General features: G+C 48.3%; 1 protein-coding gene across 8 annotated transcripts in view; it reads left to right on the forward strand.

The window, feature by feature from the left end:
* The window catches only part of PPIG (peptidylprolyl isomerase G), a 204239-nt gene that overhangs the window by 35008 nt on the left and 145575 nt on the right, over window positions 1-23656 (forward strand). For all 8 annotated transcript variants that reach the window (XM_029605696.1, XM_029605695.1, XM_029605694.1 and 5 more), the window contains 2 exons: window positions 7203-7310; window positions 7414-7458. In XM_029605696.1, coding sequence (XP_029461556.1) covers window positions 7203-7310; window positions 7414-7458 — 153 coding nt within the window. The remainder of the gene's footprint in view (window positions 1-7202; window positions 7311-7413; window positions 7459-23656) is intronic.

A 23656-nucleotide genomic window follows, 5' to 3' on the forward strand; every position in this document is an offset into this window, starting at 1 on the left:
TATGATGTCAGCACTTTCAGCTAGGCAGTGGCTCTGGCTGAGAAATTGGTCGGCAGATGTTTGGTCGAAGTATCATTTAGGAGGCTCTGCCATTTAAGGACAAGCTCTTACTCAGGAATGATCTGGACCAGCGAATAAAACATCTGGGTGAGTCCAAAAGAAGCAGGGTGCTGGAAGACAAATCGAAGGGTGGAAGGAGATCTTTTCCGACTCAAGCATGTCACAAAGATAATTGGAGGTGTCGGCATAACAAAGGTTTTCCTCCTTTTCAGAAGCAGGGCACGGCTAGGATCCAGTTCGTTCAAGGTAGATGAAGGCCTATCTGAGGGGCCTCGATCCAGGACTTCAGTAGAGCTAAAGCCACGCAGCGATGCGAGGCTGGTTCACTCTTCTCTTCCAGCTGTTGAGGGGCGACTAGCTCTCTTTTATGAGGTGTGGGCCAGAATCACAATGGATCATTGGGTCCTACAGATGCTAAGAGACGGCAACGCGTAAGGTGAGAGGTTTACATTGTATCTCTCTCTGTGCTTCTCATGACAAAGTAGCGGTACACCAAGCAGTAGTCTCTGTACTTGGTGGTTGCAGCCGTCCACAAAGCAGAGAGTTTCGGGCTATTCTGGTTTGCACAGAAGCATATATACTGATTCGCTTCTTGAAGGTGCACCAGGGGTTCCTTCGCTTAGTGAGGTTCTCAGTGCATGTTCAGTTTCTGATGTTCCTGTTAGGCTTAGGCCAGCACCACTGATATGCACCAAGCGGATAGTGGTGATCCTCACCGCAGCATGATGAAAGGAAAGCCTTCTAGAGGATCCTTATATGAATTTTTGCTTAATTCAGGCAATGTCAAAAATGCTCTCCCTCCAATGAGTCAAACCGAGCTCCTAGAAATTTCAGTGTCTGAGAGCAAATCAAAATGACTCTTCGCTCGATGCACCACCCAGCCCTGAGACATCAACCGCATCAGTGCTTTCTGAACCAACTGCTGACAGAGGTCTCCTGTTTTCTGAGAAACACTGTGGCTTGCCTGGTATCAAATTGAGCTACTAGGCGCGGCAGAGTTTGGGCTGGACCCTGGTTGCTCATGCCAGATTCACTCCACAGCCCAGAGTACATAACCCCTGCAAGTAAATCAGCTTGCAGAACTCATACCTTTAGCATCGCCAGAAAGTGGCACAGACAGTTTTGGCACCTGTTACTTTTTTTTTTGGATACCCGGGGTCTGGGATTTTATTTATTTATTTTTTACGGGTCCTAGGTACATTGGCATTGACGTTGGAACTTGGCCATTGGGCATTCGCACACATGTATGGTCTCTTTAGGGGGCTCTTCTCTCCCACTGGAATTCATTATTAGGGGAGTTCCATCTCCGCCTCCCTCTCATGGGGGAAAGCAGTGACTGTTATCATGGTGGCTTATTCAGGCCAACCTGGAGCGAAGTCTGGAATTAGAAATTCCGAATTGGGTGGTACTCACCACTGATGTGAGCTTTCCAGTTGAGAAGCAACATGTCAGATTCAGTCAGTGCAGGGCCAGTGGTGAAAGCAAGAGGATTCATGGTCAATTAGTTAGTTAGAAGCCAAGAGTATTGCATTAAACTTTGCTTGCCTTTCCTCCTCGGAGCCAGTGCAAGGGCGGTGGCCTATTTCAACTGGCAGGGAAGAACCAAGAGTTGAGAAGTGGCCCAAGAGGCCCAGGTATTTGCACTTGGAGACAATAGCGGTGTCTCACATCACCAGGGTGGACAAGGTTCATGTGGATTTTCATGATTAAAGAAGGTTGGACCCTGGGAGTGGGAGCGCTGGAGATGGTGATACGTCTTATCCATAGAATATGGCTTTATCCTCATATGGACTTGATGGCGACCAGGCAGAATGTCAAGGCGTCTTGTTTTTCTCAGCCGTCAGAGAGGATAAGGGCAGAAGGCATCAATGCTCTTGTTCTGCCATGGCCTTGAGATATTCTTCTGTATAGAAAACTATCCGCATGGCGTGGCTTGGTGGCTCTGGAGTGCACGTGTCATCTATGGCTCTGGAATGGCCACGTTTATCGTTCGTGGATCTGGTAAGTGTGGCCATAGGCAAACCCCAGCGATCCGACTATCTGTCGAATCTTCTGCACCGGGTCTCAATGTTTGTGGAATAGGCAACTTACTCTTGTATCACATCTTGGCTTTTGAAAGGAGACTGCTGTGGCAGAAGGGATATTAGGATGCAGTTATTACCACCTTGTTGCAGGCCAGGCAAATTTGAACATCTCTAGTGCATGTACGAGTTCGGAGAATCTTTTAGACCCGCTGTATCGCTACTCAAGCTACAGTTTCTCATATTTTGACTTTCTTCTGGAGGTTTTGGTCAGGGGTCTGATAGTTACCTCTCTGAGGGTACAGGTAGCAACTTAGAGCTGTCTCTGTGGCAAGGTACATGGTTATTCTCTGTCTGCACATCTGGATGTGATACTTTTTCTTCAGGGAGTGAAGAATTTTTGTCCTTTGAGGACAGCTTATCCATCTTGGATTCTTAATCTGGTGCTTAGAGGAATGTTTGAAACTACGTTTGAACTACTAAGGGAGAGCACCCTTAGAAGAGTTGACTCTTAAGGTGGTTTTCCTGATGCTATTTGCTTGGCCAGGAGGTTTTCAGAGCTCCAGGCTTTGTCGTGCCGAGATACATTTCTGCAGATTTTAGAGTTGGGGGGGGGGTTATGCACGGTGCCCTCCTTTTTGCCTAAGGTGGTTTTGGCGTTCTTCTTAATCAGACTGTGGATCTTCCAGCAATTCAGGTTTGGATTACTCCATGTTTCTTGCATGGAGTAATTCATTGTTGAGAGATCTGATCTGCAGGATGGTCCAAAGAAGGAGTGTCAGTTTCCTAAGGCTACATTTGCACATTGGCTTAAGTAGGCAATTGGTATATATACACAAACACACATCGAACCATCTCTGTATCTCTATATACATCTCTCTATATATATACCTATATCTATCTATCTCTATCTATATATCGATTATAGATATATATATACTTATATCTATCTCTATATAGATATATATATATATACACACACACAACACACACATCGAACCAATTGCCTCCTTAAGCCAATGTGCAAATGTAGCCTTAGGAAACTGATAGCTATATAGATATCTGGCACTATCTATATCCGACCCTAGAATCCGACCCATCGCCTCTCATAGAACTTGTAGCTAAACACATCAATACCAACTCACCAGCGATTCTGCTAGGAGTCTTCAACATTCATGTTGACTCCCCATCTCCCTCCGCCAAGTGCGAAGCCCTCCTCTCTTCCCTCCTGGCCATGGGCTTCAAACAAATCATTAACAAACCCACGCACAAAGCAGGACACACGCTAGACTTAATATTCACAAATGATCCGATCGCGAACACTTCTCTCCCTTCCTGTACCCCCATCCCCTGGTCAGATCACTCGATGATAGAAACTGAACTATCCATAAAAAAAAAAAACCGACCACCAACATCCCTAAATCCTCGATCCAATTCAGAAAACCTTGCTCCATGGAAGCCCTCAGCAACACTCTCACCAAGGACCTAACTAACCTGGACCTCGCAAATGCAGACACTGCCATGAACTCTTGGCTAACTATCACCCGTTCAGCAGCTGATAAAATATGCCCCTTGATATCCAAAGATATCAATCCTGCCCGTACCAACAAAAAACCCTGGTTCTCATCAGAATTAAGAAAACTAAAACAAGACAACGCTGGCGGAAGAATCCCACCCCTACCGCACAGGCCTCCTACAAAACCGCAATGATCTATTATAGGGCCACCATTCTTCATACCAAAAGGGACTTCTATGCCAAAAAAATACACGGCTTCCTATATGACCCAAAAACACTATTCTCATATGTTGCAGCACTCACCACCCCTATTCCACCAATCATCCCAGAAGATGAGGCACAAAACAAATCCTCTGAGCTGGCAGTTTTCTTCGACAACAAAATCAAAAATTTACTTATTCCACTGACATCCTCCAACCCCACTCCAAACTCCCAACCTCTACTGGACCAAAAACGCGTCCCATCGATACACAAACAAGCACTAGAATCTTTCGATCCTACATCATCATTGGAAATCGAATCTATCATCAAGAAAATGAAGCCCTCATCGCACCCAATAGACCAAATTCCGACCAAACTCCTTCTCACAATCCCAAACACCATCGCCAAACCCCTGGCCGACATCATAAACCGTTCCTTCATTCACGGAACAGTCCCGGACGCCTTAAAAACAGCTTCTCTGAAACATTACTAAAAAAACCTAACCTGGACCCATCCAACCCCATAAATTTCCGCCCCATTGCCAACCTACCTTTCATAGCCAAGATAATGGAAAAACTTGTCAATACTCGACTCACAGACTACCTAGACTCCCACAACATTCTTTTCCCTTCACAATTCGGATTCAGGAAACGCAGAAACCCAGAATCTCTTCTACTCTCATTAACGGACAATATCCTGATGGGCCTCGACAAAGGTCAGTCATACCTGCTGGCCCTGCTAGACATCTCGGCAGCGTTCGACACAGTTAACCACACAATCCTCATCAACCGTCTGATGGAAATTGGCATCTCTGGTTCTGCACTCCTCTGGTTAAAATCCTTTCTAAGCGACAGGTATTACAAAGTAAAAATAATCAACAAAGAGTCTCCCCCTGTAGCAGCCAAGCAAGGAGTTCCCCAGGGTTCCTCGCTCTCTCCAACCCTGTTCAACATATATCTTCTCCCCCTATGCCAACTACTCAATAACCTCAAACTCACCTATTTCATTTATGCAGACGACGTGCAGATCCTAATCCCCATCAAGGATCCCATCTCCGACACTCTAAACTATTGGAATAGCTGCCTTCACGCTATCAACCTCCTTCTCACAAGCCTCAGCCTCTTTCTCAATACGTCCAAGATTGAACTGCTGGTCATCTCCCCCAACGATAATAACCCACTAGCCAACACTACAAATATTCCATTAGTAAATCAAGTGAGAGACCTTGGTGCCATCCTAGACTCCAGAATGAACCTTTAAAAAATTCATTAACCACACCACTAAAGAAGGCTTTTACAAACTACAGGTATTAAAACAGTTAAGACCTCTCCTACACTTCCATGACTACCGCTCGATTCTTCAAGCCATACTATTCTCAAAGATTGATTATTGTAATGCGCTGCTGCTTGGTCTCCCGGCCTCTTCGACCAAACCTCTTCAAATGCTACAGAACGCTACAGCCAGGATCCTCACAAACTCTCGCCGTATGGACCACATCACACCGATTCTAAAAATACTTCACTGGCTACCCATCCGCTACAGAATTCTCTTCAAGACACTGACCATCATTCACAAAACCATATTTCAGCAATCCTCTCTCCAACTCACCATACCCCTCAAACCACATTCCTCAACTAGACCCACCAGATCGGCATACAGAGACGCACTCCAGGTCCCACCGAACAAATCTGCTATACACCACGCCATTGAAAAACGAGCGCTATCAACTGCTGGTCCGCATCACTGGAATTCTCTCCCGCCAGATCTCCGCCAGGAGCATTGTCATATCACATTCAGAAAAAATTAAAAACATGGCTGTTCGCTCGAGCATATCCTTGAAGAAGTCTTATGGTAACTCTCACGGACCAACACCCCACGGTCGCGTCCTCTTCCCACCCCACAAAGGAACTGTTTCCTGCTAACTACGCTCTTATATAACGTGACCAATTGACTCCTCTGTTTAAATTGTATATAAGTTTACCATGTAAGCAACTGTTCTCTGCTCACATGCTCCGCTCTCCACTTAGAAATTGTTAATCTATCCCTTTTTTCTAACATCCTTGTTCCACTTTCCCTGTTGTAATGTAACTTTTTCGCTCTCAGTGTTAACTGGTTTACCCCCCCTTAGTTTATTGTAAACCGGTACGATAAGACCTGGTCTTGAGCATCGGTATATTAAAAAGAATTAAATAAATAAATAAATCTAGCTATATAGATATCTGGCGCTATCTAGCTATATATCTGTCTGTCTCTCTCTCTTCCCCCCCACCCCAGCAGGTAACTGCGCAAGAGATTGTCAGATCAGCTACTTGGTAATCATTGCATACTTTCTTCAGACACTTTGTTTAGAGGTTGGGGCTCCGGCTCCCATGAGCTTTTGTGAGAGTATTCTGCAAGCGGTCCCATCCAGTTTAGGGGTGCTTAGGTACATCCCAGTAATCTGAACTGATCTGGATACATACTGGAAAATAAAACTTGTTTTTTACCTGCTATTTTTCATTCCTGGAGTCCCACAGATTAGTCCAGAGACCTGCCCATTGAGGTTGGGGGACTCGGTCGCTCGCTTTGATGGTTTGTATGTAATGCAGAGATTTTAGTGTTTCTCCACGTTGTTTACTTACTTTAATTTCTGGGACACAGTTTCTAGTGGGTATGACATCGCCATCTTCCTGTATGTTGGAGGAGATAGTGTGGTAATTGTCTTGGCTTGGGTATAGATCAATACTGAGGGGACTGCAGGTGGCACACTAGGTTAAGTAGCAGTGTCAGTAACACTTTCTCTGTCTCTATCTGTTGGCAGGGATGCAAAACCCAGAAATCTGGACTGATCTGTAGTACTACAGGAACGAAAATTAGATAAAAACCAGTTATCCTATCTGCTGGTAGCACTAAATGCTTCAGTGATTCATAGAGTCTTTGTCACTGACTTAAGATTTATTCTTAATTGACAACTTGCTCACCTGGAAATCTGCTAATAGTGCTTTGTAGCATCGTGACAAGAGAATATAACTCCTCACTATGAAGCTTTCTTAAGCCTGCCCTCTAACAGCTTTCTGAGGCAGGCTAAGAGTTGTAGGGGAGGTACACAGCTCTTTCATCCGCGGTTTGGTGTCAAGGCACAACCAGGGAACAAAAAGCGCCCTTACTACACATCAAGCTCCACAGAACAAAGATAATAACATTTTTATTCTAAAGTTAGGAGGATGTGTTTTTCCTTATAGCAATGTACAGCACATTACATGTACAGGAAGATTAATTTCAGCCTAGTGAACTAGTCGCCTGGTGGAAAAGCTGCAATTTCACTTGAATAGTCTTAATTTGACTGTCATGTCTTATTTTGCATTTGTATATAAGCAGACTAGAAGAAGGTCATATTTGCTTGACAAGTGCTTTATTTTCTGCAGGTGAAAAAGGTGTGGGGAAATGCACCCAGAAACCGTTGCATTATAAAAGCTGTCTGTTCCATAGGGTAGTGAAGGATTTCATGATCCAAGGAGGGGATTTCAGTGAAGGTAAAACTCTTAAGTATCAGATACTGATAATATCTAGCCCATGGTCTTGAGGATTCAACTGTGTAGCATTTATTGTAAGTTCTCAATTTGATTTTGTTTCTAGGAAATGGTAGAGGGGGTGAATCGATCTATGGTGGATTCTTTGAAGGTAAAAGATTTTTTTTTGTTGTCCTTTCTGCTATACTATATCTCATGGATAGCCATGCAGTATTCTGTAAATTCAGGCTAAAATTACTTTTATAAATTAAGCTAAATAATGAAAACTACAGACCCAATATTGCAAAAATAATGGTATATCCAAATAGAAATTTGTTTGAAAAATTAATTCAGTATGCCTTTGAATCTTTTGTATGCTAACAGGCATTTCATGTAAGAATCCAAAGCACTGCAACACACACACCCACAAAGGAGACCAATCTGCTAATGCACGAGTGATGTTCTCTGTAGACAAGCACAGCAATACAGCCACACAAGATGAGTGACAATATCTGACAGCCCCGAATTGGGTCATTTTTCTCTCAGAGCTCAGAAAGGTCTACTTTGCTCTCTAAATTTCAGGGGCTGCCTCAGTCTAATTTCATGCACTCTGTGAATGATCAGGATTTTACTTCTCTTTCAGCCTCACTGAGGGGGGAAAAAAGGAGGAAAGCCTATTTTTAAAAAATGTAAACAGTGTGGATACAAAATGTTCATACTAGATTTATATGAACTTTGCCTCAGACCACCAGATCATGATTTGGCTAATTGTGGCCCTTGAGGATATATATCCCTGAGGGTGCTGATTTACCACAAGCTCCAATTCAGTTATGAACATTCAGGCTCATCAAAACAAGGTAAATCAGAAATCTTTTAAAATCGCAGGATCAAAGTAGTAGGTAGTTGGCAGCAGTAGAAAAAATGGTACTGAAACATCATGGCCGAGACATGTCTGCGTCATGAGAGGCACAGCTCCGAACTATTGGACTCAACAGGTCTGAGCTGAGAGCCATCTGCGCTGAAGAGGCACAGTGCAGAACCGTTGGCGCTGAAACATTGGAGCCATGAGAAACAGGTGCTGGAGAAACATGGCGCAGAAGTTCACTAAAGCCAAAGTATCAGCACCGAGACTCTCCAGCACCAAAATATCTGCGCAGAGAATCACCATCACAAGAAAATAGAGACTTGGAGCAATCAGAGCTAAAAACCCAGTGCAAAAGGACATGTGAGCCACAGGTTCCCTGTACGTACCAGGATCAGTCCAGACTGCTGGGTTGTGCCTCCCCTCCAGCAGATGGAGTCAGAGAAAAGCTGAAAGGCACCCCCTAGATATACCGGTGTGCCTCCTGCGATCCCCCAGTATTTTCTCTGACTCTAGCAGATTGAGAGGCATAACCTGTGGTCCTGATCTCTCGGTTTTCTACTTTACTTACAGGTTTTGTTTGTTGGAATTAACCCTGACTAGATCAAGTAGTTTGTTCTTCCTTCCTTGTCTGTCTAGTTTAAAAAAAAAATAATAAATTTGATTTTGGATAAGGGAAGCTGGTCTTGTTTGTTGGGGTATTCGCGCAGCGAGGTAGCAATCTTGCGGGCAGGCTTGTAGGGCACTGCCCTCTAACTAGTTACCCGGAGCTAGGATAGTCCCAGGGGACACGGGGAGAGCTTACCTGTGGGCCGGTCACCCTCCCCCCCACAGTGCACATCTTCCAGAGGATTCCTCTGAAGGGGGCTTGTACTCAGATTTAATTAATCTTTAAAAAAAAAAAAAATTTGTGCTCTGCAGCCGCGTGAGTCCTGCTGGGGGCAGGCAGTGAGCCTTTTCATTTCAGCCCCAGCATGCCATCGATCGGTCCCGGGACTCCGGAGGGGGTGGCTGGTTCACCCGGCGCGATTCTGCAACTGTGTAGTGCTTACCTTTTTGGCGCGCTTTTTGTGGCAGCTTCTCTCCCCGCGTCGCCATGCCGCGTTCTTCGGTCTGCACAGCCGGTGGGGGGGCAGGGGCGTGACTCTCCCGAGAGGGTCTCTGCTCCCGATGCCTTCCCGGGGGCGAGGGACCCTCTCGGGGGCCGAGCGCTGCCCGCAGGTCTTCTTCCCCTGCTTCGGCGAGGCCCCGGAGGGTTGCTGGATCAAGGTCGGCAGCCCCGCCTCCCATAGAGGAGGAGGCGGTGGCGGCCATTTTGAACACGTTGAAATCAGTAGGTACAGCGTCGGAGGAGGAGGATTCCCCTCCTCCCTCCCCGCCGGCGCTTAGCCCGCAGAGCACAACTGGGTTTGAGGTTCCTCGCCCCCCCCCCCCCTTCCTCCTGACCCGCAAAAAAAAACAAAAAACTGGTAAGGGCATTTTCCTCGACGTTTGTGCCTTTAAGGCACAAGCCCTTTTTGGAGGCAGAGGCGGATTGGGAGGCAGCTGGACCCTCTCCTCCGAAGATTCCCAGGTCGGCACCGGAGCTGGGGGGAGAGGGGGGCCCCCCCCCTAGGATTCCCAGGTCTGTACCAGAGCTGGGGGGAAAAGGGGGCTCAAAGTCCTCACACGCAGGGGGCTGCGGCAGTTCCGGAGGTACCAGATCCCTACAGTCAGGGGGCCGTAGAAGGGGCTGACCCCCAGGTCCTTCCTTTATTGGGAAGGACGAATTGAATTTTTTTTTAATACAGCATGTTTTGAAGAGGGGGACCCCTGTGAACTTTTCCCTTTCACCCCAAGTTGCTGCAGATTGTATATAAGGAATGGGACATTCCTGAAGCCTCTTTGCGGGCAGGGATATGGATAAGCTGTACCCATTGCCGCCTGAGTCCTGGATAAGCTGTACCCATTGCCGCCTGAGTCCTTGGACCTTCTCAAAATTCGTGGATTTGGCGGTCACGGACGTAATAAAGCATACTACCATCCCCGTGACAGGGGAGATAGCTTTGAAAGGTCTCCAAGTCCGAAAGTTGGAGGTCTTATTGTAACGTATCTTTGAGGTGCCGGCCCTAGGTGTCCGGGCGGCGGCCTGTAGTAGCCTCATACCGTGGGCCACGCTTCGCTGGATTCAGCAGATGCTTACAGTCCAGGATCTTCCGCCGGATGAGGCGGAGCAGGCCAATTGCAGGAAGGCTGCGGTGGCCTACACGGCGGATGCCTTATATGATCTTCTCCGGACTTCAGCTCGTACTATGTCTTCTGCTGTAGCCACCAGGCGGTAGCCTTGGCTCTGTCGATGGGCGGCAGATCCTTCCTCTAAGTCCCGTCTGGGTTCCTTTCCCTTCCGGGGAAAGTTGTGGTTTGGGGACGAGCTGGATCAACTCATCAAAACCTTGGGGGACAACAAGGTGTATCAGCTACCTGAAGACAAGCCCCGGCAGTCTCGATCCTTCGGGAATTCCAGGGGTCGATCTCGTAGCCAGCGCCAGTTCTCCTTCGGGAATTCCAGGGGTCGAGCTCATAGCGAGGGGCGGGGCCGTTCCCCAGAGACAGCAGCGAGCGGGATCCTCGCAGGCTTTCACCCCTACCAAGGCTACTCAATGAAGGCATGCAGACCCAATCTTCGCTTCCGCGAATCGGGGGTCGGTTGTACCTATTTTGGGAGGAATGGGTCAAAATAACCTCGGACCTGTGGGTCCTCGACGTGGGAAGTCGAGGTTACGTGTTGGATTTTACTTGTCCGCTCCGGGATCCTTTCCTGGTGTTCCCCTGCGGCCCTCCGGAAAGGAGGGTAACTGTGGCACAAACCTTGAACCGATTACGGGTGCTAGGGGCGGTGGTCCCAGTCCTGCCAGCCGAGCGTCGCACTGGCCTGTATTCGATTTCCTTCATAGTTCCAAAGAAGGAAGGCGCGTTACAGGCCGATTTTGGAGTTAAAACAGATCAACAACGCCTTACGGGTTCCCCGTTTTCGTATGGAAACGCTGCGGTCTGTCATTGCGGCCATCCACAAGGCAGAATTTTGGCTTCTTTGGATCTAACCGAAGCATATCTCCATATTGGCATCCAGGAATGCCACCAGAGGCTCCTGAGGTTCATGGGGCTGGGCTTTGAGCCCTTCCATTCGGGTTAGCGACTGCCCCCAAGGGTTTCACCAAGGTTCTGGTGGTCGTCGCGGCTTTTCTGCGCCATCAAGAGATACTGGTTCATCCCTATCTCGACGATTGGCTCATCCGAGCAAAATCGGAAGTGTGGTGCAAGCAAGCGGTTCGGTTAGTGGTAGAGCAGCTTCAGTCACTAGGTTGAGTAGTCAACTTCGTGAAGAGCCAGTTAAAACCAACTCAGCACTTGGAGTTTCTCGGAGCCCGATTCGATACTGCGCTGGGCAAAGTTTCCCTGCCCCATCAGCGGCTGGTCGATCTGATGGTGCAAGTTCAGTCTCTGTTGGATCTGCAGCTGCCTACGGCCTGGGTTTATTTACAGGTCATTGGTCATATGATGTCTACTCTGGAGATGGTACCATGGGCCTTGGCGCATATGCGGCTTTTCCAAACAGCGCTGCTTTCTCGCTGGGACACTAAGTCCGAGGCGGACGACATGTTGCTACCATTGCTGGAGCCGGCCCGGTCCAGCCTCGCGTGGTGGCTGATCCCAGACCATCTTTTGAAGGGGGTGGACTTGGAACCTCCTCCTTGGATAGTCGGGACGACGGATGCCAGTCTGTCCGGCTGGAGGGGTTGGGTGTCACTCCAGAGCGGTGCAGGGGAAGTGGTCTCCTCACCAGACCTCCTGGTCCATCAACCGTCTGGAGACCAGGGCGGTCCGTCTGGCCTTGCGTCACCTTCTTCCGATGATTCACGGTCAAGCGGTGTGAGTTCTGTCGGACAACGCGACTACTGTTGCATATATAAACCGACAGGGAGGCACGAAGAGTCGTCCGGTGACTGCCGAAGCGTCATTGTTAATGGCCTGGGCGGGACGCTATTTATCCCGTTTCGCGGCCACCCACGTTGCAGGAGTGGACAACCTTCAGGCGGATTATCTCAGTCGACAGCAACTAGACCTGGGAGAGTGGGAGATGTCGGCCGAGGCACTGTATCTCATAACTCAGCGATGGGGAACTCCACACTTGGATTTGATGGCGACTCGTTTAAATGCCAAGGCGGCACGTTTCTTCAGCCGAAGACGAGACCACGGATTATGTGTTTCCTCCGTGGCCTCTAGTGGGAAAGGTGTTGAGGCGCAGAGTCCCATTGCGGTCCGGTGATTCTCGTGGCGCCGGAGTGGACACGACGCCCGTGGCTCGCGGATCTCGTCACTCTAGTGGTGGACGGGCCGTTGTGTCTAGGTCATCTCCCAAATCTACCTCACCAGGGTCCGGTGTTTTTCAATCAAGCGGATCGCTTTTGTCTAGCGGCTTGGCTTATGTGAGGCGACAGTCGCGGAAGAAAGGTTATTCGGAAGCGCTGATATCTACCCTCCTTCGGACGCACAGATCCTCCACCATTTGATTTATGCGAGGGTAGGGAAGGTTTTTGACTCAGGGTGTCATGACTTACATATTGCGCCACAGCAGGCTTCAGTGGGCCATATCCTTACCTCCTTTTCAAGATGGTTTGAAAAAGGGATTGGCCCTACAGTTCTCGTGTTCAAGTGGCGGCTCTAGGCTGCCTGAGGGGCAAGGTTAAAGGATGTGGCTTGGGTTTTTTTTTTGCGTGGAGTTTGGAATTTGCATCCGCCGGTGAGAAGCCCTTGCCCTTCCTGGAACTTGAACTTGGTGCTCCGGGGTCTCTGTTCGGCCCCTTTTTGAGAAGGTTAAGAGGGCTACCTTGAAGGATTGACGCTCAAGACGGTGTTTCTAGTGGCCATTTCGTCGGCGCGTCGTGTCTTGGGGTTTCAGGCTCTTTCATGCAGGGAACCGTTCGTGCGTATTTCTCAGTCTGGAGTGTCCTTGCGTATCGTACCTTCGTTCTTGCCTAAGGTGATGTCAGCCTTTTCACGTTAATCAGACAGTGGATTTGCCCTCCTTTTCCGAGGAGGAGTTACAGTCCTCGCAAGGTCGGGACTTGAGGCGGTTGGATGTCCGTCGGGTTCTCCTGCAATATTTGGAGGTAACTAATGCGTTTCGACCGTCGGATCACCAGTTTCTGTTGTGGATTGGGCCCAAGAAGGGTCTTCCAGTCTCCAGGACAACTATCGCACGCTGGTCGAAGGCCGCAATCACGTCCACTTACATTGGTTGCGGTAAGTCTGTCCCTGATGGGCTTAAAGCTCACTCTCTGAGATCTAAGGCGACTTCCTGGTCTAATAGCCAGTTCGTGTCTAGACAGGAGATCTGCAGAGAGGCCACATGGCCACAAGCAAAGCCATACGTTTGCTTGCTAGGATGTTCGTGGTCCGCCAGAGAGTCCTTTGGAAGCACGGTCATTCAAGCGGGACTCTCGGGGTCCCACACCATTTAAGGCGGCTCGGGTACATCCCAGCAGTCTGGACTGATCCTGGTACGTACAGGGAAAGGAAAATTAGTTTCTTACCTGATAATTTTCGTTCCTGTAGTACCAAGGATCAGTCCAGACGCCCGCCCAAGTCTTTTTCAGGAGAGTCCGCTCGTACCTTGTTCTGGGTCTGCTTACTTTATTCACAGTGTTTTACATTGCCATGTTGGATAATAAGTATGAATGCATCTTATACGGTAAGTTGTTCTAAGTTTCGTCTCTGGTTCGAGGCATCCGTTCTGTTTAGACACACAGGGATTTGTGTGTTTTATGTCCTTCGGGGCACTGTTTCTACTTGATCTGGTCAGTGGTTGGGTTGAATTGGTTACTTATTCAGCGGAGGTATTTAATTATTTCCTTCTGCTTTGATATCAATTATACTGAGGGATTGCAGGAGGCACACCGGTATATCTAGGGCAGTGGTTCTCAACCGGTGTGTCGCGACACACCAGTGTGTTGCGGCTCCCGGTGTTCCACTGCCCCGCTTGTGCTTCCCTTCTCCCTAGGGGCGGGGCCGAAGAACGAAGAGACGCGGCGCGCCAACGCCAGTGGGGCTGAAGAACGAAAAGACCTGCGCGCCGACGCCAGCGGGGCCGAAGAACGAAAAGACCTGCACGCCGACGCCAGCGGGGCCGAAGAACGAAGAGACGCTGCGCGCCGCTGGCAGTTGAAGAGCAAAGAGACCTGTGCATCACCAGCGGCCGGGCCGAAGAACGAAGAGACGCTGCGCGCCGCCGGCAGCTGAAGAGCAGAGAGACCTGTGCGTCACCAGCGGCGGGGCCGAAGAACGAAGAGTCGCTGTGCGCCACCGGCAGCTGAAGAGCAGAGACCTGTGCGTCACCAGCGGCGGGGCCGAAGAACAAAGAGATGCTGCGCGCCGCTGCCGGTGGCTGAAGAGCGCAGAGACCTGCACGTTGCCGGCGGCGGGGCCGAAGAACGAAGAGACGCTGTGCGCCGCTGCCGGCGGCTGAAGAGCGGAGAGACCCTGCACACTGCGGGAGGCGGCTGGAGAGACATTGCATACCGCGGGAGGTCAGGCCAGAGGTGGCTGAGAAGTGGAGGCCAAACAATGAGAAGAGGCTCCATGTGAGCTTGTGTGCTTGTGGTAGAATGGGTGCCTGGGTGCATGAGTGAGAGCTTGTGTGCGTGTGTGTGTGTGTGTGTGTGGTAGAATGGGTGCCTGGGTGCATGAGTGAGAGCTTGTGTGCCTGTTGTAGAATGGGTGCATGAGTGAGAGCTTGTGTGTGTGGTAGAATGGGTGCATGAGTAAGAGCTTGTGTGTGTGTGTTAGAATGGGTGCATGAGTGAGAGCTTGTGTGCCTGTGGTAGAATGGGTGCCTGGGTGCGTGAGTGAGAGCTTGTGTGTGTGTGGTAGAATGGGTGCCTGGGTGCGTGAGTGAGAGCTTGTGTGTGTATATGTGTTAGAATGGGTGCCTGGGTGCATGAGTGAGAGCTTGTGTGCCTGTGGTAGAATGGGTGCCTGGGTGCATGAGTGGGAGCTTTGTGTGTGTGTGTTAGAATGCATGCCTGGGTGCGTGAGTGGCAGCTTTATGTATGTGTGTGTTGGAATGCATGCCTGGGTGCGTGAGTGGCAGCTTTGTGTGTGTGTGTGTTAGAATGCATGCCTGATTGCATGAGTGAGAGCTTGTGTGCCTGTGGTAGAATGGGTGCCTGGGTGCGCGAGTGAGAGCTTGTGTGTGTGTGGTAGAATGGGTGCCTGGGTGCGTGAGTGAGAGCTTGTGTGTGTGTGTGTGTTAGAATGGGTGCCTGGGTGCATGAGTGAGAGCTTGTGTGCCTGTGGTAGAATGGGTACCTGGGTGCGTGAGTGAGAGCTTGTGTGTGTGTGGTAGAATGGGTGCCTGGGTGCGTGAGTGAGAGCTTGTGTGTGTGTGGTAGAATGGGTGCCTGGGTGCATGAGTGAGAGCTTGTGTGCCTGTGGTAGAATGGGTACCTGGGTGCGTGAGTGAGAGCTTGTGTGTGTGTGGTAGAATGGGTGCGTGAGTGAGAGCTTGTGTGTGTGTGTGTGTGTTAGAATGGGTGCCTGGGTGTATGAGTGAGAGCTTGTATGTGTGTGTGTGTTAGAATGGGTGCCTGGGTGTATGAGTGAGAGCTTGTGTGTGTGTGTGTGTGTTAGAATGGGTGCCTGGGTGTATGAGTGAGAGCTTGTGTGTGTGTGTGTGTTAGAATGGGTGCCTGGGTGTATGAGTGAGAGCTTGTGTGCCTGTGGTAGAATGGGTGCCTGGGTGCATGAGTGGCAGCTTTGTGTGTGTGTGTGTGTGTGTTGGAATGCATGCCTGGGTGCGTGAGTGGCAGCTTTGTGTGTGTGTGTGTGTTAGAATGCATGCCTGATTGTATGAGTGAGAGCTTGTGTGCCTGTGGTAGAATGGGTGCCTGGGTGGTGAGTGGCAGCTTTGTCTGTGTGTGTGTGTGTGTTAGAATGCATGCCTGGTTGCATGAGTGGCAGTGTGTGTGTGTGTATGTGGTAGAATGGGTGCTTGGGTGCATGAGTGAGAGCTTGTGTGTGTGGTACAATGGGTGCATAAGTGCCAGTGTGTGTGGTTGTAAGTGACAGAGTATGTGTGAGCTTGTATGTAAGTGACAGCATGTGTGTGATTGAGAGAGACTGGTCAGGGAGGTGACTGGTGTGTGTGTGTGAGAGACAGAGACTGGTCAGGGAGGTGACTGGTGTGTGTGTGAGGAAGAGATACTAGTTAGGGAAGTTACTGGTCTGTGTGAGACAGAGACTGGTTGTGACTGGTTGTGGGCCCTAAGGAAGAGGACTGTGAGGACAGAGCTTCAGCAGCCACTGCTGCTTCTGGTGAGTGCTATTGGTCTGCAAGGGAAAGGAGTAGGAGAGTTGCTGGAGAGGGTAAGTAAAGGCAGCTTTTTAAGTTTATTTTTCTTGATTGATTGCCATTTTAATTATTGGGTGTTGTGTGATGTGTCTGCTGTTTTGAAATATTTTGATATTTAGACAATTTTTAATAATTTTTATGAGTTTTTAATTGTTGGATGTTATTCTGTTCATCAGCTGTTTTGTAACATTTATTAGTATAGTTTTACAATTATTTCTAAGTAGGTATCTATAGCAGCTTGGCTTGCTCTGTTTTCCCAATAGGAGGTGTATCAGTGTTTAGGGCCTGGTTAATTACTGTCTTTTCATAAGGAGGGGTATTGTGCTTGCCAGTAAAGAGTTTGCTTTGCTTTGCTTTTACTGAGATGTCATCAGATCCAGAATATCTTTTTTTTGTATGGTGAGCCGTACGGGTAATGCCCTAGTTCTGCTCTGCACCCATTTTTGGGGATCGATGTGGTTCCTGAGGATGCAGAATGTATATTTACATTTTGTCCCGTGATGGTCACATGTTCAGTGTGTCACGCATGTGAGAACCATCTGTCAGGTGTGTCCCGGCCGAAAAAAGGTTGAGAACCACTGATCTAGGGGGTGCCTTTCAGCTTTTCTCTGACTCCATCTGCTGGAGGGGAGGCACAACCCAGCAGTCTGGACTGATCCTTGGTACTACAGGAACGAAAATTATCAGGTAAGAAACTAATTTTCCTTTATATCTTCACCAATCTCTTCCTTTGATCTTGTTGAAATAAGACGAAAGCATTTAAAAAAGAGAAAACAAACAGAAACTTCAAGTGAAACATAGAAAATGTTGGCAGAAAAGGACCAAATGGTCCATCCAGTCTGCCCAGCAATCCCATGGCAGCATCCACCGCACCATGCAGGCCCACCCCCATGCTTAGTTCCCCAAACCGTCAAAATCAGGGCCTCCGCTGGTTGCTGTCAGAGTCCACACACACACCCCCCCCCCCCCCCCCCCCCCGTCACCTCCTGACACTGAAGCAGAGAGCAGTGCCGGAGCTGCACCAGGCTTATAGGTTAAAACCGCCACACCAGCATGTTACACACACCCCCCCCCCCCCCCCCCCCTTTGCACTCTTTTCTTCATTTCCATTCTCTAACCTTTAGGGATTCACAGTGTTTATCCCATGCCCCTCTGAAATCTTTCACTGTTTTAGTCTTCACCACCTCCTCTGGAAGGGCATTCCAGGCATCCATCACCCTGTTCATGAATCAATATTTCCTAACATTGGTTCTGAGTCATCCTCTCTGGAGTTTCATTATGTGACATCTAGTTCTACTGATTTTCTTTCCAACAGAAAGGTTTGTCGACTGTGCATCCTTAAAACCTTTCAGGTATCTGAAGGTCTGTATCATATTCCCCCTGCACCTCCTCTCCTCCATGGTATACATATTTAAGTTCCTGTTCATACCCAGATTAGTCCAGACAAGTGGGTTTTGCATTCCTACCAGCAGATGGAGGCAGAGAACAAAAACTTTGAGGCACTGCTACATAACCGAGCACTCCACCTGCAGTCCCTCAGTATTTCTCTGTCTTCAGCAGATGGTAGAGGTGCAAACCTGCAATTCTGGCAAAGATTAAATTAATTAGAGAGAGAAATTTTTTTTTTGATTTGAGAAGTTTGATTCAGGCTCCCCGAGGTGTTAGGTACCTTTGTAGACCATCCCTTGGGTTGAGCAGGGGGATTTGAGAACTCCTGACTGCTGTAGTCTGCTGATTCCAGAGGTCTTGATATCCAGGGGACTGGCTCCCTCTCTGCCTTCGAGGTCTCCTCCTGTGAGCGGCTGTCTTCTGAGCAGGAAAGTACTTTGTATGTTATTTGTGAATTAAGTTTAAAAAAAAGTAAAAATAAATAAAGAAGAATTCCTAGCTTACGAGATTCAGTCTGTGGCTTGGTGACCAGGACATTCAGCAAGCGGGAGCTGCTGGGATCAGGAGGAGGGAGAGCCAGAGAAGCCTGTGGTTTCTCCCCAGCGGAGAAATTTTTTTTTTTTCTGTGTGAGGGCCGCTGCATGCCGCTCGGGCCGATGCGATCCCATGGTTCATCCGGGGTAGCCATGTGTGTGACCTGCTTTAGTGTCAGCCCTCTCGGGCAGTGTTTTGCTGTGGGACTGTGTGGAGATGGCGCCTAAGCTGCACATGGCGGCATGCAGGGCTTGCGGGCTCTGGTCTGCAAGGTTCAATTCCTGATCCCTCTGTACCGGCTGTGCATTGGGTGAAGAGGGAAGCTCCGTGGGAGGGTCGCAGGAAAAGAGGGCTTCCCAATCTTCTGGGGCCACGGCTGCAGTGCCGGAGAGGGGTCCCACTATTTCAGCCACACCCGCAGGGGATCACATTCAGGGGGCTCCAGCCTGTAGTGAGTCCGGAGATTCCCCTACTTCCCTCTCCCCTGTGATGCAGGGTGTGGAGGAGAATCAGGATGGGGGACTGGACTTGGCGGGTAGTCTGCTTGCACAGGGAGCTGAGGATCCGGAGGAGTTTTCTCCAGAATTTGTCCTGCTGTTGCATAGAGCCTTTCTGGCAAGGAAGGGAAAAGGAGGGAAGAGATCCAGAGAGAGGCAATCAGGTGCCCCTCCCAAGAGGCCAAGGATGGTTTCTGTTGAAATGCCTGGGTCTGTATAGTGGAGGAGCTGAGGATGAACCCAGGGATCTGAATGATTCTGATGATATGCAGGACGATGCTGTGTCCCCGCAGAGGGTGGACCTGGATGTGGATCCAGATGTTGATCCTGATGCAAGCAAGGATGACTGATCCGGATGGGGGTCCAGTGATGGAAGGGGATCACCCTCGGGTGATCTGCCTGTTTAAAAAGGAGGAGCTGTGCCCTCTAATCCCTCAAGTGTTGGAGGAATTAGGAGTTAAGATGACTCAGGAAGAGTCCAGTAATGGAGTGAATCAGGTCCTGAATGGGCTGCATAATCCTCTTAGTGCCTTCCCGTTGCCTAAGAAGATTCAGAAGCTGGTAAGCCAGGAATGGGATTTCCCGGAAGCAAGCTTGAAAGTCTGTAGGGCTGTGGCAGAACTTTATCCATTGATGGAAGAGGCCCTGGATTGCCTAAAGATTCCTAAGGTGAATGTGGTGGTATCTGCAGTGACTAAGAAAGCTATGATCCCTGTGGCTGGTTCATCCACTCTGAAGGATGTACAGGACCTCAAGTTGAAGCGAACGTTTGAGGTTTCTGCCTTGAGTCTCCATGACACGGTTTGTGGCAGTATGATGCAGCATGCCTGCTTTTGCTGGGTTCAGAAAGCACAAGAACAGGTTTCTGCCGGGGCACTGAGTCCTCTGCATTTGGTGTGACTGGAGGTTGGAGTGGCATATGTGGCAGATGTGCTGTGATTTGGTGTGTACTTCCGTTAGGAGCATGGTTGGTGGTGGCGGCGGCACACAGACTTTTGTGGTTGTGCAATAGGTCGGTAGACATGTGGTCCAAGTCCCAACTGTGTCATCTTCCTTCTAAAGGGAAGCTTCTGTTTGGGGAGGATTTGGATCAATTGATGAAGTCTTTGGGGAACTCCAAAGGGAACAGGTTGCCTAAAGATAAGAGCACTAAGAAGGTGTTTCCATCCCAGTCCCATTTTCAGAATTCGTGGAGGTTTCGTTCAGGCAAGGGGGCCTCAGTTTCGGGGTCGAAACAGTCTTCGAGAAGACAGCATTCCTTTTGGGGTCCCCGCAGATCCTCCAGGGATTGCGCCGGTCAAGGGACCAGAGGAGGAAAGTCTGCACAATGAAGCCAGGGTCGCACCAGGGTTTTCAAGCAGTGTCAGCGAGGCTTTTCTCTGTCTCCATTTGCTGGCAGGGATGAATAAACCCAGGAGTCTGGACTGATCCATTGGTACTACCGGAATGAAGACAAAAATCTCAAACCTTACTAGCTCCCTTACAACTCATCAAACTCTTCCAACACCTCATAGCACATACCTACCCATGCTGAATTCTAGACTAGAGTCATTCGAGCCCACATCAGCCATGGAGATTGAAAATTTACTTAAAAAAATTAAACCATCTGCACATCCCTCGGACCCACTCCCTACTAATCTGCTCACCGCCATCCCTAGCACCGTCGCAAAACCTATTGCTGAAATCATCAATACCTCTCTAGCCATGGGCACAGTTCCTAATCAACTAAAACTCGCAATCCTCAAACCCCTACTGAAAAAACCGACTGCATCACCCACGGACCCAGCCAACTTCAGACCCATTGCAAACCTGCCCCTGATCTCCAAACTGATGGAAAAAGCCATAAATAAACAACTTTCCGAATATCTCGAGGAGCACAACATTCTTTCCCCTGCACAATATGGTTTTCGTAAATCACTAAGCATAGAGTCTCTTTTGCTTTCTCTCACTGATAATTTAGTTTTGAACCTGGAGAAAAAACAGTCTTTCTTACTGGTCCTGTTAGACCTATCTTCAGCGTTCGACACGGTAAATCACTCACAACTTCTAGAACAATTATCAAACATAGGAATCAAAGGCACAGCTCTCAGTTGGTTCAAATCATTCCTATCAAACAGGTTTTACAAGGTCAGAATTAACAACAAGGAATCTGACCCCATCCTATCAGACCAAGGTGTACCACAAGGTTCATCCCTCTCTCCCACCCTGTTCAACATTTACCTCCTCCCCCTCTGCCATCTCCTATCACAACTCAAGCTTACTCATTACCTCTATACAGATGACATCCAGATCCTCATCCCCATCACAGAATCAATTCAAAAAACCTTCGCCTACTGGGAGAATTGTCTTCAACCAATTAAACATCTACTCTCCAGCATGAACCTAATTCTAAACTCCAGCAAAACAGAGTTGCTACTGATTTCTCACAAACCGAACACCCACGCACACAGCTTGGCACAAAACATGGAGCTCTCTGCAGACGTCAGGAATCTAGGAGCATGGCTTGACAACCAACTTAACCTAAAAAAATTCATTAACACAACCACCAGGGATTGCTTCTTTAAACTACAGGTCCTAAAGAAACTAAAGCCACTCCTTCACTTCAATGACTTTCGCCTCGTTCTTCAATCCATTATTTTTTCAAAACTTGATTACTGCAACTCAATCTTACTTGGCCTCCCCTCTAACAGCATCAAACCCCTACAGATGGTACAAAATGCCGCAGCCAGAATCCTAACTAACACTAATAGAAGAGACCATATTACCCCCATCTTGAGCAACCTCCATTGGCTACCCATCAAACAGAGAATCCTATATAAAACCTTAACCATCATTCACAAAGCAATCCATAACGCCGCACCTATATCTCTACAAATTCAACTTCAGCCACACTTATCTTCCAGACCCATCAGAAGCGCCTACAAAGGCACATTAGTCGCAGCTCCTGCCAAATCAACGCTAAGAAAAAGAGCTCTCTCCACGGCAGTACCACACCAATGGAATGCGCTCCCACCAGACCTACGACTCGAACCCAATCTACCAGAATTCAAAAAAAAGGTTAAAAACCTGGCTCTTCAGGCAAGCATTCCAATTCACAGAGTGTAACTAAGCACCTCCTCCTGAATTTCAGATCCAACCATTGTAGGGTGTCACGAATAGCTTGACACTTAATTTCTTACACGTACTTGCTTATTCGCAATGCCTATTTAACAGTCATTTAACAGAGGACATATTATATAACCGTTTACTGCAGTCGATATACGCTACTAAAGTCCATTGTAAAAAAAAGGGGAACACACACATACTATTCAAAACACGAACAAGGTTATTTATTATTTGTTAATTATTATTGATACTTTCATTGGTTGATTGTTATTGTTCAATGTTCTATGTAAAATTGTTCAATGTTCTATGTAAAAAACCCCGGTCTAACCTCCCAGACCAGGGCAACCTTTTTGTTACTTGTAAACTGGATTGATTTGTATTGCATACAGGAATTCCGGTATATAAAAATTAAAAATAAATAAATAAAAAATAGTATCGCGGGTACTCTGTGGGGGTCTTTTGAGCCCTCAAGACGAGCTTCTCTGAAGGATCTGATGTTGAAGACTGTTTCTGGTGGTCATATGCTTGGCCAGACGGATTTTGGAGCTTCAGGCTCTGTCTTGTGTGGATTCTTTTTTGTGTATTGTTACTCATAGGGTGACGTTGCATATGGTCCCCTCCTTCTTGCCAAAAGTTGTATCTTCCTTCCATGTGAATTAGACAGTTGAGCTTCCAGTGTTTCCAGAGTGATCTAGGGAGTCTCCGCAGGATAGAGATCTTCATCTTCTGGATGTGTGTCGCACTCTGTTGCTTTATCTGAAGATCACTAACAGCTTTCAACGATCGGATCATCTGTTTGTGGTGTTTGGTGGAGCAAAAAACGGGAAGAGAGCTTCTAAAGCTACATTATCTCGGCTGAAGGAGGCCATTTGCTTGGTTTACATTTGTAAGAATCGCAAATTTCTGACAGAGTGCACATTCAACAAAAGCACAGGCAGCCTCTTGAGCAGAGTGTCAGTTGGTATTTCCCCAAGAGATATGTAGGGCCGCAATGTGGTCCAAGCATTGCTGATTCAGGTGCAGGAAGATGCAACCTTTGGTGAAAGTGTTCTAGGAGAGTGTCTTTCGGGTTCCCACCCAGTGTATGGATGCTTGGGTACATCCCACTTGTCTGGACTGATTTGGGTACGAACAGGAAAAGAAAATTTTGGTTCTTACCAGCTAATTTTCATTCCTGAATTACCACAGATCAGTCCAGAGACCACCTCGTTGCTGCCAAAAGACTCATTTCCTGATAGTTGGTGAACCGAATTTCAAAAATCTTTGCAGATTGTAAATATGTTGAGTTAAGCAGTTACCAGACTGTTTGGTTCTCTGGAAATATGAGAGACTCCAGTTCAGGGGGCTTCCAAACCTGAGTTGTCTGTCCACCCGCCCTGGAAAGGGTTTTAGGGACTAATTTTTGGCTTGGGTACAGGTCATTACTGAGGGACTTTAGGTGGCACTCTGTTATGTAGCAGTTCCTCAAAGTTTTTGTTCTTTGTCTGGTTTGACACCAGGCAGGGCAATATCTTCCTCCCGCCCTCGAGGATAAGGAAGTTGATATCCCAAGTGCGTAGGTTTACGAACGCAATGCACCCCAAGATGTGGAGCT

This window comes from Rhinatrema bivittatum, chromosome 6, assembly GCF_901001135.1.
Source record: "Rhinatrema bivittatum chromosome 6, aRhiBiv1.1, whole genome shotgun sequence".
Lineage (NCBI taxonomy): Eukaryota > Metazoa > Chordata > Amphibia > Gymnophiona > Rhinatrematidae > Rhinatrema > Rhinatrema bivittatum.